The 17,486-nt window shown below is 40.7% G+C and overlaps 2 protein-coding genes across 4 annotated transcripts in view; both read right to left on the bottom strand.

The window, feature by feature from the left end:
- LOC133639535 (ETS-related transcription factor Elf-2-like) overlaps positions 1-7,007 on the bottom strand; it is a 55,744-nt gene extending 48,737 nt beyond the window's left edge. The window contains exon 1 of one of the 3 annotated variants that reach the window (XM_062032907.1): positions 6,448-7,007. The gene's annotated coding sequence lies outside the window, so the exon portion shown is untranslated. Of the gene's footprint in view, positions 1-1,551; positions 1,576-6,447 lie in introns of those variants that run through there. The other 2 variants (XM_062032906.1, XM_062032908.1) reach the window with 2 other exon arrangements.
- Positions 7,008-9,916: 2,909 nt separating this feature from the next.
- Positions 9,917-17,486, bottom strand: part of LOC133639536 (uncharacterized) — a 30,827-nt gene continuing 23,257 nt past the window's right edge. Inside the window, exon 6 of the mRNA XM_062032911.1 lies at positions 9,917-14,187. Coding sequence (XP_061888895.1) covers positions 12,854-14,187 — 1,334 coding nt within the window. The 3' untranslated portion in view covers positions 9,917-12,853. The remainder of the gene's footprint in view (positions 14,188-17,486) is intronic.

Below are 17,486 nucleotides of genomic sequence, written 5' to 3'. Positions count from 1 at the left end.
CACCACATGTGTTCATTCAATCTACAATGTAAATAGTCATGAAAATAAAGAAAACCCATTGAATGAGACGGTGTGTCCAAACTTTTGGCCTGTATTGTATAAGGGGGCGTGGTCTGGGGGTGCCAAGCCACGCACATGTCTGCGGTGGATTCCAAGTAGATTGCAATGTAACAAAGAAATGTGCTTAGATTTGTGCGTGCAAATTCTTCAATACATCTGCATTTTTAGTTTCGTTCACCATTTTCTGAATTTGATCATACGTTCATATTTAGTAGAAAAGCCACACAACTGTTAGGACATGAGGCCCCAGGACCTTCTGCACATACAACAACAAACCCTGGTTTACATTGGGGCTCCACGATTAATCAAAGTCAAATCGACCCCAAGGTTTGAATTAGTGCGATTACATAACCGCAAGAGGCTGAAGAATTAATAGGCCTCATGTTTATTCGTCTCTCCCTTCAACTGGGAGAAAGAGGTCTCACTCTGCATAGTTTTTGTTGATTAAGTCTTCAGTTTAAGAGCATGGTGTAGAGTTGTAGACAAAAGCTCTGAGCCCATCTGCATGAAGCCAAATATTTTTAGGCTAAATTATTGCATATTGATCTAATGTGTGGCACCTTGAGTGACAAGGATATGTTGACTGACAGTCTAAAAGTAACATGTCTTCCTTAACTCGTTACTTTTGCAGTTTTATGCGTACTCGGGTTTCCTCTCACCTCCAAAAGACACGCACCGGAGGATAGGCTGATTGGCAACACTAAATTGGCCTTAGTGTGTGAATGGTTGTCTGTGTATCTGTGTTGGCCCTGCGATGACGTGGCGACTTGTCCAGGGTGTACACTGCATTCCGCTGAAATAGGCTCCAGCCCCCTCTGCATTTATATGTATAAAATATAAGCATCCCAAATAGAATAGCAATTTTGGAGAGAATAATTGTAAATAGTTTTTTTTTCTCAAAATCGTGCAGCCCCACAACCATCACCCCAACACTCAGTCTCTACCCGACCTGCTTCCCCTAAAACCCTTCCTCCCTTTCCCTCTGACCATCCACCTGCATTGACGATCTATGGAAAGGATGTGCGCCAGATTACCCACAAACAAAAGATCAGAAAGGCTCCAAGGACCAGACTGTGTGAGTCCCTCCTGCCTGAAAGTCGGTGCTGAGCAGCTGGTCCCCATCTTCACGCAGATCTTCAACTCTTCACTTCAGCTGTGCGAAGTGCATTTTAGCTTCAAAGGCTCCACCATCATCCCAGTCTAAAAAAAATCTGCCATCGCAGGAGTCAATGACTACAGACCCATAACCCTGATGTTTGTGGTCTGGAAGAGATAGGTGCTGCGACACCTGAAGGTCATTACAGGCCCTCTGCTGGAACCCCTGCAGTTTGCCTATTGGGCAAACAGGTCAGTGAGGTATGCAGTCAACATGGGACTGAACCACATCCTGCATTACCTCTATTCCCTAGGGACCTACACTAGGTTCCTGTTGATGGACTTCAGCTGTGTATTTAACAGTATCACGCTAAATATCCTGTACCGCAAACTCACCCAGCTCACAGTGCCCTTGTTCTGTCGAATCGAACTGCATTGTCCAAAAGGGCTACCAGTTGCTATTCCTGTTTGAACAGTGATAAAAACAAAAATGTAAGTCTAACATTATTTGTGTCAATGTGAACTTCCTCCTGCTGTTATTATCTACATACTTTGCTTGCTGTCCGTTAATATACAATGTGAATTTCCTTACTCTGCAAGTATCTACATGCTTACTGATCAGAAAACACAATAAAATAAATATAATTTAAAATATTTGTAGTGCGAGTGACCAAGGGAACGCGAGGTAAGTCAACACAAAGTACTTAATATGATTAATTTTGGTAGCTTTGGGTAGCTCATTTTGACAAAGCAGCTCGATTTGTTAGAACACCAGCCTAACTGACAGGGGGCAGCCGGTAAGGCTGCAGACCATCACATCCAGCACCCGGACAATCGTCATTTCACCCTCTCCAGGGGTGTGTTCTTTCCCGAATGCTTTTCTCCCTCTACACCAAAGGTCAGTAACCCAAAATGTTGAAAGAGCCATATTAGACCAAAAATACAAAAAACAAATCTGTATGGAGCCACAAACATTTTTAAGGTCCTCAATGATTATATTTGCATCTCCTCCTCGCAGTATTGTGGCCATTCTAATAATCAGCATATATTATGTATATACATTAAGACAAACAAGCAAAATAATGTTCTCTTTTTAATTTGCTCATTATGTGATCCTCTGTGCACAAGTTTGGTAGATCAGCTTTTTTTTTTTTTTTCATCAAGAAATACAATCATGTGCGCTTACGGACTGTATCCCTGCAGACTGTATTGATCTATATTGATATATAATCTATATATTGTGTTTTTTATGTTGATTTAATAAAAACAATATATATATATATATATTTTTTTTTTTTAATTATTATTATTATTTTTATTTCTTAGACAGTGGTTGGGGACCACTGATCTAGAGGGCTTATATAGTGGGAGCATATCAGTAATATACTTCGGCCCTAGACCATGTAGTGATTTATATGTGAGCAGGAGGATTTTGAAATCAATTCTGATGTACAGGGAGCCAATGTAAGGATTTAAGAATTGGTGTAATGTGCTCACATTTTTTGGTCTTTGTTAGAACTCTAGCAGCAGCGTTCTGAACAAGCTTTAGCTGCCTGACAGTTTTTTTGGGAATACCTGCAAGGAGACCATTACAATAGTCTAGACTACTGGTAATAAAGGCATGTATAAGTTTTTCTAAGTCTTGAGCTGACATGAGCCCTCTAAGTCTTGTTACATTTTTGAGGTGATAGTAGGCCGATTTTGTTACTGATTTGATGTGACTGTCGAAATGTATATCAGAATTTAAAATAACCCCAAGATTTCTGGCTTTATTTGAGGTTTTCAGGGACAGTGATTGAAGGTGTTGGATGACTTCAAACCTTTCTTTTTTAGCACCAAAAACAATTATCTCAGTTTTATCTTCATTTAGTTGTAGGAAATTTTGGCACATCCAGTGTTTGACTTGCTCAATGCACTGGCACAGAAGATCTATGGGGCGATAGTCATTTGGTGATAGCGCTACATAGATTTGGGTGTCATCGGCATAGCAATGATGGTCAATGTTATTATTTTGCATGATTTATCCTAGTGGGAGCATATAGATGTTATAAATGGAAGCAAAACACGTAAGTCTTGCTTGTCTAAGTTGTCCCATCAGGTGGAGGTTTCACAGCCATCATATCCAAAACAGCTGACTGTCATAAGCGCTGGCGGAAGTGTCTCAAAGCCCATCTTAATGTCTTTCTTATTAATGTCGAGTGAAAATAGAAGCACGTTCACGTTCAAACATACAGTAAGTCCTCTTATAGTGTGTTTAAAGGCAGCAAGGCATTGTTGAGCCTAGAAATGACAGCACACAACAGGGACGTCATCACAAGTCTCCATTTGTGCCGTGTACACGCTAAGCCAGGGGTGTCAAACTCATTTCAGATCGGGGGCCACATGGAGAAAAATCTACTCCCAAGTGGGCCAGACTGGTAAAATCATGGCACGATAACTTAAAAATAAAAACAACTTCAGATTGTTTTCTTTGTTTAAAAATAGAACAAGCACATTCTGAAAATGTACAAATCATAATGTTGTTGTTTTGTTTTTTTACACTTACATGTTGCGGTTAATAGTATTCTCTCTTTATTTGTCGTTATTTATATTTTCTGAATAAATGATGTGATAATGTTCATCAGTCATCTCATTGGTGTTAATTTTCAATCTTTCAAGATACATGTTTTTTATCAAAATCTAATTACAGGATGTTATTTATGTTGTTTGGTCATTTTCCTCGACTGATGTACTAAGATCATGTGGTTTATTTTGTACATATGTAGCATCATCTACAAAGATACAAAGAATTGCTATTGCGACATCTAGTGGACACATTTAGAACAGCGGTTTCTTTCATTCAAAAATGTCAGGTTAATTTTTATACTTAGCAATCTCATCCCGCAGGCCGGATAAGACCTTTTTGCGGGCCTGATCCAGCCGTCGGGCCGTACGTTGGACACCCCTGCGCTAAGCGGAGAATTTTGGAACTCTACACTTTGGCCAGCGTTTGCAAAAGTCGGCGCTTTTAAAGACAAAAGTATGCGTCTGCGTGTGGTCAAGAGGCCTAAGCGCAGAGATAAGTATGCGTTTATTAAGTATCTGTGTTCGTGTGGACATGGCCTTAAATATGACCAGGAGCCGCAATTTGAACACCAACCACAGTTTGCAGTCATTTCTGTCAACAGAATTGTCAACTAACTTAATACACAATTAGGTTACATTCAAGAATAAAATGTTTGACGCGGTTTAGTTTTTTAACAGTTGACAGAATGTATCATGTAAAGTGGATTGTAGGGAGAAATTGTGGGAACTTAAATGCAAACCACTACCATGTTTTCTGGGTGTCCGCCCTGAGATCGGTAGGTTGTGAGTTCAAACCCCGGCCGAGTCATACCAAAGACTATAAAAATGGGACCCATTCCCTCCCTGCTCTGCACTCAGCATCAAGGGTTAGAATTGGGGGTTAAATCACCAAAAATGATTCCCGGGCGCAGCCACCGCTGCTGCCCACTGCTCCCCTCACCTCCCAGTGGGTGCTCAAGGGTGATGGGTCAAATGCAGAGAATAATTTCGCCACTCCTAGTGTGTGTGTGAAAATCATCGGTACTTTAACTTAACTTTTCTGGGACTGCTCCGCCTTATAGGACTATTGGAAAGAGATAGACCAAGCCCTACAGGATATTTTCAAATGTGAAATACCCCTTGAAAGTAAGACTTTGTTTTTCGGACATGTACCTCGGGATTGGCAGAAAAAAGATAAACACTTTATGAATATCCTACTAGTGGCCTGTAAAAAGACCATTACTAGGAAATGGATATCGCAGGAGAGCCCAACTTTGAAGCAATGGATGGAAATCACAATGGACATATATAAAATGGAGAAGATAACTGCTTTTATTAATTATAAATTGGAGAAATTTACTTCATACTGGGAAAACTGGGTCAATTATGTCACGCCCCATAAACCTGATTTAGATTTCTCGAGTTAGTGATTGCTCCCTATATGTCTATATCCATCCATCCATTTTCTACCGTTTATCCCTTTCAGGGTCGCGGTCTATATATTTTTTTAAATTATTGTAGTCTTGATGGCTTCAACTGGCCAGGATCTTCAGCTCTAACTGGATAGGTTCGCAGCAGAGTGTGAAGCGACTGGGATGAGAATCAGCACCTCCAAGTCAGAGTCCATGGTTCTTGCCCGGGAAAGGTTGGGGAGGAGACCCGGCCCCAAGTGGAGGAGTTCAAGTACCTAGGAGTCTTGGTCACGAGTGAGGGAAGAGTGGATTGTGAGATCGACAGGCGGATCGGTGCGGCGTCTTCGGTAATGCGGACGCTGTATCGATCCGTTGTGGTGAAGAAGGAGCTGAGCTGGAAGGCAAAGCTCTCAATTTACCGGTCGATCTACATTCCCATCCTCACCTATGGTCATGAGCTTTGGGTTATGACCGAAAGGACAAGATCACGGGTACAAGCGGCCGAAAAGAGTTTCCTCCGCTGGGTGGCGGGTCTCTCCCTTAGAGATAGGTTGAGAAGCTCTGTCATCCGGGGGGAACTCAAGAGTAAAGCCACTGCTCCTCCACATTTAGAGGAGCCAGATGAGGTGGTTCGGGCATCTGCTCAGGATGCCACCCGAACGCCTCCTTAGGGAGGTGTTTAGGGCATGTCCGACCGGCAGGAGGCCACGGGGAAGATCCCCCGGGAGGAGATGGACGAAGTGGCTGGGGAGAGGGAAGTCTGGGCTTCCCTGCTTAGGCTGCTGCCCCCGCGACCTGACCTTGGATAAGCGGAAGAAAATGGATGGATGGATTTTATTTGATTTCTGATTATTATTATTATTATTATTATTAATTCATTTTTTACTTGTTTTTCTTTATTCAATTGATTTACCTGTAAATATTATTATTTTGTTTTCTTGCTGTTTCTTTCTTTTAGGGGGGTGGTGGGAGTGGCATCGCTGGGATATAAACAAAAAAATATTTTGACATTTGGGGCAGACAACAAATTTATGATGTATGTAACTATGATGTAATGGATAGGAATGTCTGATGCTGGATGTCAATAAAAATTAAATGGAAAAAAAAAAAAAAGTAAAGTGGATTGTGAGATGGTGACACTACTGGGTACGAATGACTGAACTATGTTCAACTAAGGATGACACGAACAATAAGGAGCACCAGCAACAGTTCAATAAGTGGAGAAAAAAAAAGAAATATGTGGCACAGAAACACAATATTGGTTGGCTAACATTAGCTAGTTAGCTTGCCCGGGCGACAACATCGAACTGTCAAAGCTGAGTAATAATAAACTCACCTCCCGTCAATGTATCCCCTTTTTTTGCTTCTCTCCTCCTGGCGGAAAACTTGATTGACAGCGCAACAAGTTGGACTTTCACTGGGCAGCCATTGGGAGGTTCCTGTGTGTGTTTGTGTAGCTAGTGCTAATATGCTAATGCTAATGTAGCTCACTAGGCTAGCTTCCTCGGCTTCCGTAGGCGTTATTAGACGGCGACCTTCCCGGTGAGGAAAGTGGAAAAATAACAGAATAGATAAACCGTCATAATGGCGTTTTTTGTTGTTTTGTTTGTAAATGAACATTCCATGGTTGATTTGCTTGATTGGTGGACAAGGTGACTGGTTTTGTTTACGCCTACAAACACGCAATACGTCACGCCGCCAAAGAACCAGCGTGTTTTTGTGGCAACAAATGAACACTGTACATGTTGCAAGTTCGTGGAACAACACGGAGATTTGCCAGGCTACCAGCAGGGGCGCCAGACCTAAGGGATACAGCAGGTAAGGTTATATTTTTGCCTCATTCCTGTGAGAATCCTGCGTGTGACTGAAGCATTAAAGCAGTACTAAGACACTTTTCAACCTTCATATATTTCCATAACTTTTGTGACGATGCATCGACTTACGTGTTGAATGACACATACGTATACGGCAGATATGGCTGAAGCTCGGAGGAAATACCGCCGACGTTTCCAAAGCAAAGGTGAGGTGTATTATAGATGTATATGTGTATATATATGTGTATGTATGTGGAAGTGTATGTATACGTATATGTGTATATATGTATACCTATATGAATATGTATGTATATGTATACGTATATGTATGTATATGTATGTGAATGTATATGTATGTGGAAGTGTATGTATATGTATGTTTTTATTTGTGTATGTATATGTATGTGTATGTATGTTTGTATATGTGTATGTATGTTTGTATATGTGTATGTATGTATACGTGTATATATATATATATATATATATATATATATATGTATACTTATACGTATGTGCAAGTATATGTGAATACATATGTATGTGGAAGTGTATGTACAGTATATGTATGTTTGTATATGTATGTGTATGTACATGTATAATGTATATGTATGTATACGTATATGTGTATGTATATATATATATCGGCAGGTGAACGTGAGACCAACACTCGGTATAGGGCGGTATAGTTCGGTTGGTAGAGTGGCCGTGCCAGCAGCTTGAGGGTTCCACGTTCGATCCCCACTTCCGCCATCCTAGTCACTGCCGTTGTGTCCTTGGGGAAGACACCTTACCCACCTGCTCCCAATATTGGGTTTCACTATGTAAAAGCGCTTTGAGTCACTAGAGAAAAGCACTATATATATATAATTAATTTCACTTCATATATTGTTTCATATATTTATATATTGTTTAAAACTGCTCACAAATACGCTTTTAAGGTATTCTGTTTGCCTAAAATTGGTGTTGTCTGTTTTATTCTGATAATGATCATCAACAGATTAAAGTCAAAATCACAAAAACCTTTAAAGGATCTTGTCTAATTTCAAGTAAATCAGTTCGGAATACCGACATTATATTTACTTGGAATCACATCAGTACCAAGATGTGCCGTATCGCCCATGCCTGTCATATGTCTAATTGCCATATACCAATTAGAATGGTATATGGCAGTGGTCCCCAAACTTTTTGACTCGAGGGCCACATTGGGTTAAAAAAATGTGGACAGATTTTAAAAAAATAATAATACAGAAAAAAATAAAAATATATATACTTTATATACAGTATATTTGTTTTATTTTTTTTAACTTGGGACTTCCGGCAGGCCATATTTTGGACACTGGCGGGCCGTATCTAGCCTGCGGGCTGTAGTTTGGGGACCCCTGGTATATGGTATCAGAGGGCTGGTCTTGAATTGGGTAAGAAGCTACTTGATCAACAGGAAGCAATACATAAAGCAAGGAGAACCCACATCTACAGCGCTAAATATACACTACCGTTCAAAAGTTTGGGGTCACATTGAAATGTCCTTATTTTTGAAGGAAAAGCACTGTACTTTCAATGAAGATAACTTTAAACTAGTCTTAACTTTAAAGAAATACACTCTATACATTGCTAATGTGGTAAATGACTATTCTAGCTGCAAATGTCTGGTTTTTGGTGCAATATCTACATAGGTGTATAGAGGCCCATTTCCAGAAACTATCACTCCAGTGTTCTAATGGTACAATGTGTTTGCTCATTGGCTCAGAAGGCTAATTGATGATTAGAAAACCCTTGTGCAATCATGTTCACACATCTGAAAACAGTTTAGCTCGTTACAGAAGCTACAAAACTGACCTTCCTTTGAGCAGATTGAGTTTCTGGAGCATCACATTTGTGGGGTCAATTAAACGCTCAAAATGGCCAGAAAAAGAGAACTTTCATCTGAAACTCGACAGTCTATTCTTGTTCTTAGAAATGAAGGCTATTCCACAAAATTGTTTGGGTGACCCCAAACTTTTGAACGGTAGTGTATATTGTGGCGTAGCCCAGGGATCAATATTGGGACCAAAATTGTTCAATCTGTTCATAAACGACATTTGTAAAGTTACAAAAGTCTTAAAGTTAGTACAATTAAATTTAAATTAATTAAATCAAACACACAGAAGCTAATAAAAAAAGAGTCTTGATAAACATCTTAAACCCTATTTAAAAAAAAAAGACAATCTTATTCAGCTCATAGGTGAACCATAAATTATTTAAATATTTATTTATGAGAACTTTGTTTATGTATTTATTATTTACTTACTAATTGTATATTTATATATTTATGTACTGGTGTGTAACAAATAGAGAACAAACGAATGGGTTAAAAACTGCTACTATACAAAAAAAAGGGGGTAGTATTAAATAAGCTTCGCTTCTTCCTTCTCCTTTTCAGACATGCTGTAATTAAACAACTATATACGTATATGTGATGTATTACATTGTGGTTGTATGCACGTTCAAAATAAGCAAACACCAACCAAAATATTTAACAATATTGTACTAATAAAAAGATAAAACATTATGAAGGAGGCATAAGTGCCACATTGGAAAGAGAAACAGTTTGAATGTTGAATGTCTGAAGAAGATATCACACTACCAATAACTCTCAAAATGTAATAAAGAATATACCTTTCAGTGTTTTTAATAAAGAAATATAAAACAATGAATAATATCAAAGTCTGTATGCAGCCCTCAATGGAAAAATGCCTCCTTAATATTAAACATTTACAAAAAATTATTTGTAATTTTTTTATTTAAAAATTACAAAAATAATAACTCATACCATATACATTTGTCCATCCATCCATCCATTTTCTACTGCTTGTCCCTTTAGGGGTCGTTTGTATTTGTATTTTTTTTAAGTCATACATTTCAATATTATTTATCCATAATATGTGTAATATATTTTACTTTTTATACCGCATTTACAATTTTTAAAGAACAAAATCATTTTCATTATTTTGAAATAACCATTGATGTGATGCATTTATTTATTTCCATTAATCAAATCAAACTTTTTGTAGAAAGAACTGCATGTATATGTATATGCACAAACAAAGTCCGACACGAATAAACATATAAATGATATGCGAATACCTGAGCAATACTTTGTCTTTATTTTGGTACTTTATTTTTATACATCAATAAGGTTCCAAAGTTGTCTGAAAAAACAATGCACATCTAAAAAATTGTGTTAAGTGTGAGTGTAAACATTTAATTAGCTTGTTTCAATGCTTCCACCACCTAATGCAACATCTTCAACTGTCAGTTAACAACAGATGTTTGTATATTTGAACCTAAAACACAACATATATTCACTACTTACTTAATTTGAGATATTAGTATTAATTGTAGATATTTCTATTATTTCACATATTGGTTATATTAATGATTTTTTTTTATTTCTAACATGCCGTAATTTAAAGTCGATCACATGTTTGAACCATTAAAAAAATACATATTTTAGTTAAATAATATTGGCAAAATGGCAGTGTCTGTGTCTCAAATGGAATACTTCAAGGAAGTAGACTGTGTACTCCGTGTACTTAGTTCATGAGCGCGTGAATTTTGACGTTGCAGTCCATTACTATTGTGCATTACTAGAAATTAGGATTGAAATATTTACTCTCCTTTCTTCTTCTCTTTACTACCGTATTTTTCGGACTATAAAGGCGCACTTCAAATTCTTTAATTTTCTCAAAACTCGACAGTGCGCCTTATAACCCGATGCGCCTAATGTACGGAATAATTCTGGTTGTGCTTACCCACCTCGAAGCTATTTTATTTGGTACATGGTGTAATGATAAGTGTGACCAGTAGATGGCAGTCACACATAAGAGATACGCCAAAACTTTAAATGTTCCATGAAGAATATAGAACATTACACACGGCGCTCAAAAATCTGTCAAAATGTTTTAGCACGACTTTGGTAAACTATGAATCCGCACCGCTTGATGGATTGTTGGTGCAGTAAACATACCAGTATTATTATGGTGTGTGTGTATAAGGACCGAAAAATGGCACCTATTAGCAGACATTATCGGGCGTTTTGTTTCGCAACATTATGCAAAATCAACTTTTTTTACCTTCTGGTACCTGCTGATCTGTATTTGGGATCTGCATAAGTCCTGAATATGTGCGCACGTCCGCCTTTGTAGTCAGTGCCAACACCGTAGTTGATAAGCTTATTCTTTTTCTCTACCTTCTTGTTATGTGGCATTCATCTTCTGCTGTTGCCATTTCTGATATAAAGTTGTGTAAAGTTCTAACTTAAATCTTTCAGTAAACTAGCTATCAAAGCGCTGAAAACTGTAGTGGGTTTACATAATTCACCCACGGCACTTTAGTTATTAGAGGGTTCCGGACGGACGGTTTTTCACGGGACACATTTCCGGCGTTGTTGTTGCACTAGTGAGCCACGGATGAGAATATGCTGCTCCGTTATTGGTTTAAGTAAAGTCTGAATGTGATTAAAACAGTTAGCTCCATCGTTTGACACTTCTTCCACTCCCGTCTTTGCACGCTACACCGCTACAACAAAGATGTTGGGGAGAAGACGCTGTCGAAGGTGAGCCACGTAAATAAGACCAGCGCATCCTGAAGCGACTGTCAGAAAGTGACTTGAAGATGGTCTGTAAAACATAATCTATGCAACATTTTGACCAAAGAACCGCCATCACATGTTATGTAGACCACAAGGAAATGTTTTCAATGTAGAAAAAAATCATAATATGACCCCTTTAATGCGCCTTATAATCCGGTGCAACTTTTGTATGAAAATAGACCTGAATTGTCCCGCTCATCGGCAGTGCGCCTTATAATCCGGTGCGTCCTATGGTCCAGACAATACGGTACTTGGCGGTGTCAACACACTTATGCACTCAAAAGACTAAATGTGAGTAAGCAAGTGCTCCTCCAATTGAGATACAGCTCATGGCTACATAGTTGAAGGGAAGGGACTAATTTGAAGGAATGGCGGCTGATGACTAACTGATAATGATGGAAAGTAGTGAATGTAGAGGAGAAGGTAATTAATGTGATCAGTAAGTGGGCAACGACAGTAACATATTTGGGACAGCAGTACATTTACTAAAAGTACTACAGTGGTACTTTAACTTACGAGGACTTAACTTACGAGTATTTTGAGATACGAGGTGTCTCGACAAATTGCGAACACACTTCTCTTTCAAAATGCCAGCTTAAAGCTAGGGATGGAAATAACTTGGTTATCCAACCATTGGAAACCAAACCTTTAGCAGCGGTTCAGCTTCCACACCCTTCCAGCCAATGTCCTCCTCCAGCTGAGGCTTGCTCCTCAACCTGTAGCTCTCCTTAATGTGCATCTTTGAAGCAGTTCTGGGTCTAACTCTCCCTGCACATTGCCTGGAAAGCGTGCACTATTCTCTACTACAACACTGATTGTGAGAGTTAGCAAGCATAATAATAAATATAATCTTTTTCAACGCCATTACTCGCTATCTCAGCTTTACTGATCAAACTTCCCTCTTTGGTAACTTCGACTGTATTACATGTTGGATTTAATGAGACTGGAAGACGGCAATCAGAACAAATTGATTTGAATTAATTAATTTAATAGGCAGGGCTGCTTTAAGATACGAGTGTTCTGAGTTACGAGCTTGGTCGTGAAACGCAATCTGCTGGTAAGTTGAGGTTCTACTGTACTTATTAAATTGTAGGCCTACTGACATAAGTAGTCCCTTTGAGACACAGCCAATGTCTTTACTGCAAAACGTGGTAAAACCAAGTTAACTTGTTAACATGGTAAAAAAAAAACAATCAGTGGTGGAAAAAAGAAGGTGTTCCAAAACTGACTGTACAAAAGCATTTTCTCACATTGTACTTCCACAGAGGACTTCCTGTCTGCTTTCAGTCATCTTATCTTCACCTTTCCTCCCTGTTGTCAGTATTATCTTCACCTTCTTCCCCGGTTTCAGTCTTCTCTTCACTTTCCTCCTTGGTTTCAGTGGTCTTATCTTCACTTTCCTCCCAGGTTTCAGTCTTATCTTCACCTTCCTCCGTGCTTTCACTTGTCTTATCTTCACCGTCATCCCTGCTTTCATTTGTCTTATCTTCACCTTCCTCCGTGCTTTCAGTCGTCTTATCTTCACCTTCCTCCGTGCTTTCATTTGTCTTATCTTCACCTTCATCCCTGCTTTCATTTGTCTTATCTTCACCGTCATCCCTGCTTTCATTTGTCTTATCTTCACCTTCCTCCGTGCTTTCAGTCGTCTTATCTTCACCTTCCTCCGTGCTTTCAGTTGTCTTATCTTCACCTTCCTCCGTGCTTTCAGTCGTCTTATCTTCACCTTCCTCTCTGCTTTCAGTTGTCTTATCTTCACCTTCCTCCCTGCTTTCAGTCATCGTATCTTCACCTTCCTCCTTGCTTTCAGTCTTATCTTCACCTTCCTCCTTGCTTTCAGTCATCTCATCTTCACCTTCCTCCCTGTTTTCAGTCGTCTCATCTTCACCTTCTTCCATGCTTTCAGTCGTCATATCTTCACCTTCCTCCTTGCTTTCAGTCGTCTTATCTTCACCTTTCTCCCTGCTTTCATTTGTCTTATTTTCACCTTCCTCAATGTTTTCTGACTGCAAACCAGCAGTAGGCATCACTTCTTCTGGGGGATCATTGTGGCAGTTAGACTCTGGAGTAGGTACTGGGTCAGAGACTGAAAGCACCTCAGTTTCTGGAACACCTTTTTCTTCAGAGGCACCCATTGTCTCCTCTACTGCAGTCTCTTCCACAGGCATCTCATCTTCATCCACCGGATCTGCAGGAGTGATATTTGTGTCTTCATGGGTGATGTTCTCCTTAGGATCATATTCAAGAGTCTGATCCCCAGCATAATTCTGTCCCATGTTCTCCACTGCTTCCGAAAAAGGTACAACTTCCTCTTCTTCAGCAGCTGGGTAAGAAGCTTCCTCTATCTCTTCTCCAGCCACTTTATCTTCTGTACCAGCCTTTTCTTCACCAGTAAGACCTTCTGCAGGCACCAGCTCTTCCTCCTTCATGGCCACAGCTGACTCCTGGGTGTGTTCTTTAGTTCCCTCAAGGACTACAGGCTCTAACACTTCCAGCACAGACTCCAGGCCTGGTCTATCTTCTTCTATCTGCCGGACAGCTCTAACCAAACTGGATTCCCCGACAGAAGCTGCTGCAATTTCAACTGAAGAGCCAGCGAGACTTGTTACAGCTGTACGAAGATCTGGCACAGCCTCTGAGGGACACAAAGTGGACAACTTTAAATGAAACATGACATAGCTACACAAATTGCTAATTTAGGGCGGTAAATCAGAGGTCCTTAAAGACAGTTGCTTACCTCCTTATAAAAATACAAACAAACAGTGAGAGACATGTTGTAAAAGTTATAGATTAATTTGTATTTGATTGAGAAAAATCTTGCCCAAGTGGAGGAGTTCAAGTACTTCGGAGTCTTGTTCACGAGTGCCCCGGAGGGCACCGCCCTAGCGGCGACCCATCAGCGTTCCTGTTCTGACACTTTGTACAATGTATGTCTGCTTTTGAATGGGTTTGCGCTGAAAATGTAATTGTGTTGTACATTTTAAGTGCAATGACAATAAAGTGCTATCCTATCCTTAAGAGCTCCGTCACAAAAACAATTAAGGGGATAAAATGAGTTACTACAGTACATACAGACAAGTCACTAGAAGACATTAAAATGACACAAACACCAAACCCCGCTGTTTGGGTTTGTGGTGTAACAAAGATGAACCGGCGCACATGTAACTTTGCTGGTATGAACTTAACTGCTTCGGTTCAGATCCCAGCACAATGGTGACAGTGCAACTGCCAGGCTGGGAAACTGCATGACATTTTTCAAGGTGCAGTGTCAGTAAACATCCAATAGGTGGTACTAAAATACCACCTATACCATATCTCTTTTCTGTAAGTGACCCTAAAACTGATTCTTTTAGAACACTCAAGAGCTTAACCAGACATAGCAAATGAAACAAGGTAGGACCAGACAAGCTCTGCTTCTTCCAACTCCTTTATGGACATGAGCAAAAATGTGTGCTTTGAATCATTGCCACTGTAGCATTACCTCAATCTGCATGACAATAAAACAGTACTCTTCTTTTATGACACCACCTCCCCCACATTCTGTTACTGTCCATGTGAATTTATAGATTCAGTGTGTGAGGAGGCCGTATCTGACGGCCATAAAGCGAGAGAGCAGGGAAATGAGATGATGATGATAACGGGACAGCTGCTCTTTCTGAAATCTGTGGAGATCCAGGGTCATATGGACTGCTGGGAAGCCCACTGGGAGTAGGCACAGGAGAAAAGATGCATCCCACCTCACCCTTAGCCATTTGACCTAGTGCCTGAACCCCATCGCCTTCAAATGCAGGCCCCTCTGAACCAGTCATCGCGTGTTGTGAAGGTATCGGTTCTGCCCTACGTATGTCAACATGGTTGCGACAATTGAGAGCCCTCCACCTCTACCAGATAGGACTGTGGAGCAAACTTCCGTACACACACTCCCCGTTACCAGATGCCTGTTCTGTCCCCAGACAGTGGTTTCATTCGAACTGCATTGCCCACAGCCAGTCCTTCGCTGTCTTGTCATAGATGATTTTAGAAACTCCTTTCCTGTGACGGAGTTTGTCTACTACATCAATAATGACCCGTGGCTTAAGAAGAGCAGGTGACACCCGCAAGGCTGACTTTAGACGCCGTGCCATCAGACCCTGGGCAGGACTCCTGTCCATTCCCTCCGTTGGGGTGTTTCGCCACTGTAAAATTGCTTTCCAGGCGTTCTTGCCTTCCCGAAGTGCTTTCTTGAATAGATTCTTTGCAATTTTAACAGCAGGCTCTGTCTTTCTGTTGGCCTTGGGATGCCTTTGTGAGGAGGTGATATGCTCAAACTCCCAGTCCACAGAAAACTGGCAGAAATGAGTACAAGCAAACTGGGACCCGTTGTCAGTTATAACCCTGTCCTGTTGCCCATACCGGCAAATTTAGCCTTGCATCATTTTATGGTAGTCTCTGCACTGATAATTACTCAAATCTGAGTATTTATCTACCAACATCAGAAAGTTCCCCACTGTGTTGAAACCGATCCAGGCTCACTATCTGCCAGAGGCGTATGGGAAGTTCATGGCTCAGCATTGTTTCTTTCTGCTGCTCTATAGCATACTCGTTGCATGTTGTACACTTCATGCGTTTCATTTGTTTACTTTATCAGTCCCCAAGGGGGAATTCTGATTTTCAGCACAATCCCATTCAAGAGCAACGTACATTACAGAGATGGCTGACGGGTCAGCCAATTTCCGGCACCCCTTAGAAAGGTGTGAAAAAGGTAAATGCTGTGGGGGCGGGAGGTGGATGAATTTTAAAAAAGGGTCAGGGTATGGGGGTCCAGACTGAGGCCAAGAAAAAAACTAATTAGCCATAAGCACAAACATGTTACATAGAATCCACACCACTTGCAACATAGGGGAGGGTGTGAGGGCTACTTAATGACAAAGTCCTCTCCATTCCAGGCCAATATAACACAACAGCCCTGCTCAGAGTGTCACTCATAAACAATTCCAGCCCTGGTTTATAGACAACTCGCAGGTTGTAGCTCTGTAGAGCCAGTAGCATGCTCTGCATTATAAATGTCAGACTCCACATTTGCATTATGGTCTCATGCCTCTTCCTCACTGTCACCGCAAGATGTCGTCCACTATAGGCTCCACACCTTCAAGCCCTGCCAACAGCTCATGCTGCTTCCTCTGATAGACCTCCGGAGCCACTGACACACCAAATAAAAGTTTCTATCATCTCTTTCGGCCCCAGGATGTCCAAAGGGTGGTCGTGAGGCTACGGACTTCATTCAGCTTACACTGCAGAACAGCATCTCTTGCATCAACCAGTGTGAAAACTTAGGCTTTGGGCAGCTTGTAAAGCACATCCTCCAGCATGGGTATGATGTGAGAAGTTCACTTGACGGTTGAGATGGTGAGGCTGTAAACATGCACAGCTTTTCTGGTCTTTTGACGATGACCATGTTGTTTATCCAGTCTGTGGGCTCACTGACGGATGTCATATAGCCTTCCGATTTATCGGTCTAGCTGAGAGTTCACAGTCCTTCATGGCTACAGGGACATTGACTGTACCAGCTGAACTGCTGGATCCAGCTTAAAGTGAACTTCGCCAGGCAGTGCCCCCACCGGACTCACGAAGACATCATGTAAGGACTGTATTTCTGGAGGGAGGCTGGGTGAGGCTGTTGTTCCCTGTGTTGAGATCCTCTGGGATGGTGAAGTGTATGAGCCCCATCTCTTCATACATGGTGACCGAGTTCACAACTTCAAACTCCAGTTTGTATTTGCAACCCCGCACCACACAATCCCTATTAAAGCCTAGTGATGGCAACTCGTGGTCTGAATACAGTATTAGTGTGCTGCTTTGTTTTAGTTTTTCTCCCGGAGCCAGCCTCTTCTTGTCTCTGACACTCATGACGTTACAGGTAGCTCCCGAATCAAGCTGCCATCTGTCATTTTCCAT

This window comes from Entelurus aequoreus, linkage group LG22 (assembly GCF_033978785.1).
Source record: "Entelurus aequoreus isolate RoL-2023_Sb linkage group LG22, RoL_Eaeq_v1.1, whole genome shotgun sequence".
NCBI lineage: Eukaryota > Metazoa > Chordata > Actinopteri > Syngnathiformes > Syngnathidae > Entelurus > Entelurus aequoreus.
Note: the sequence above shows the minus strand (reverse complement) of the source record. Positions and strands in the feature narration are given on the sequence as shown.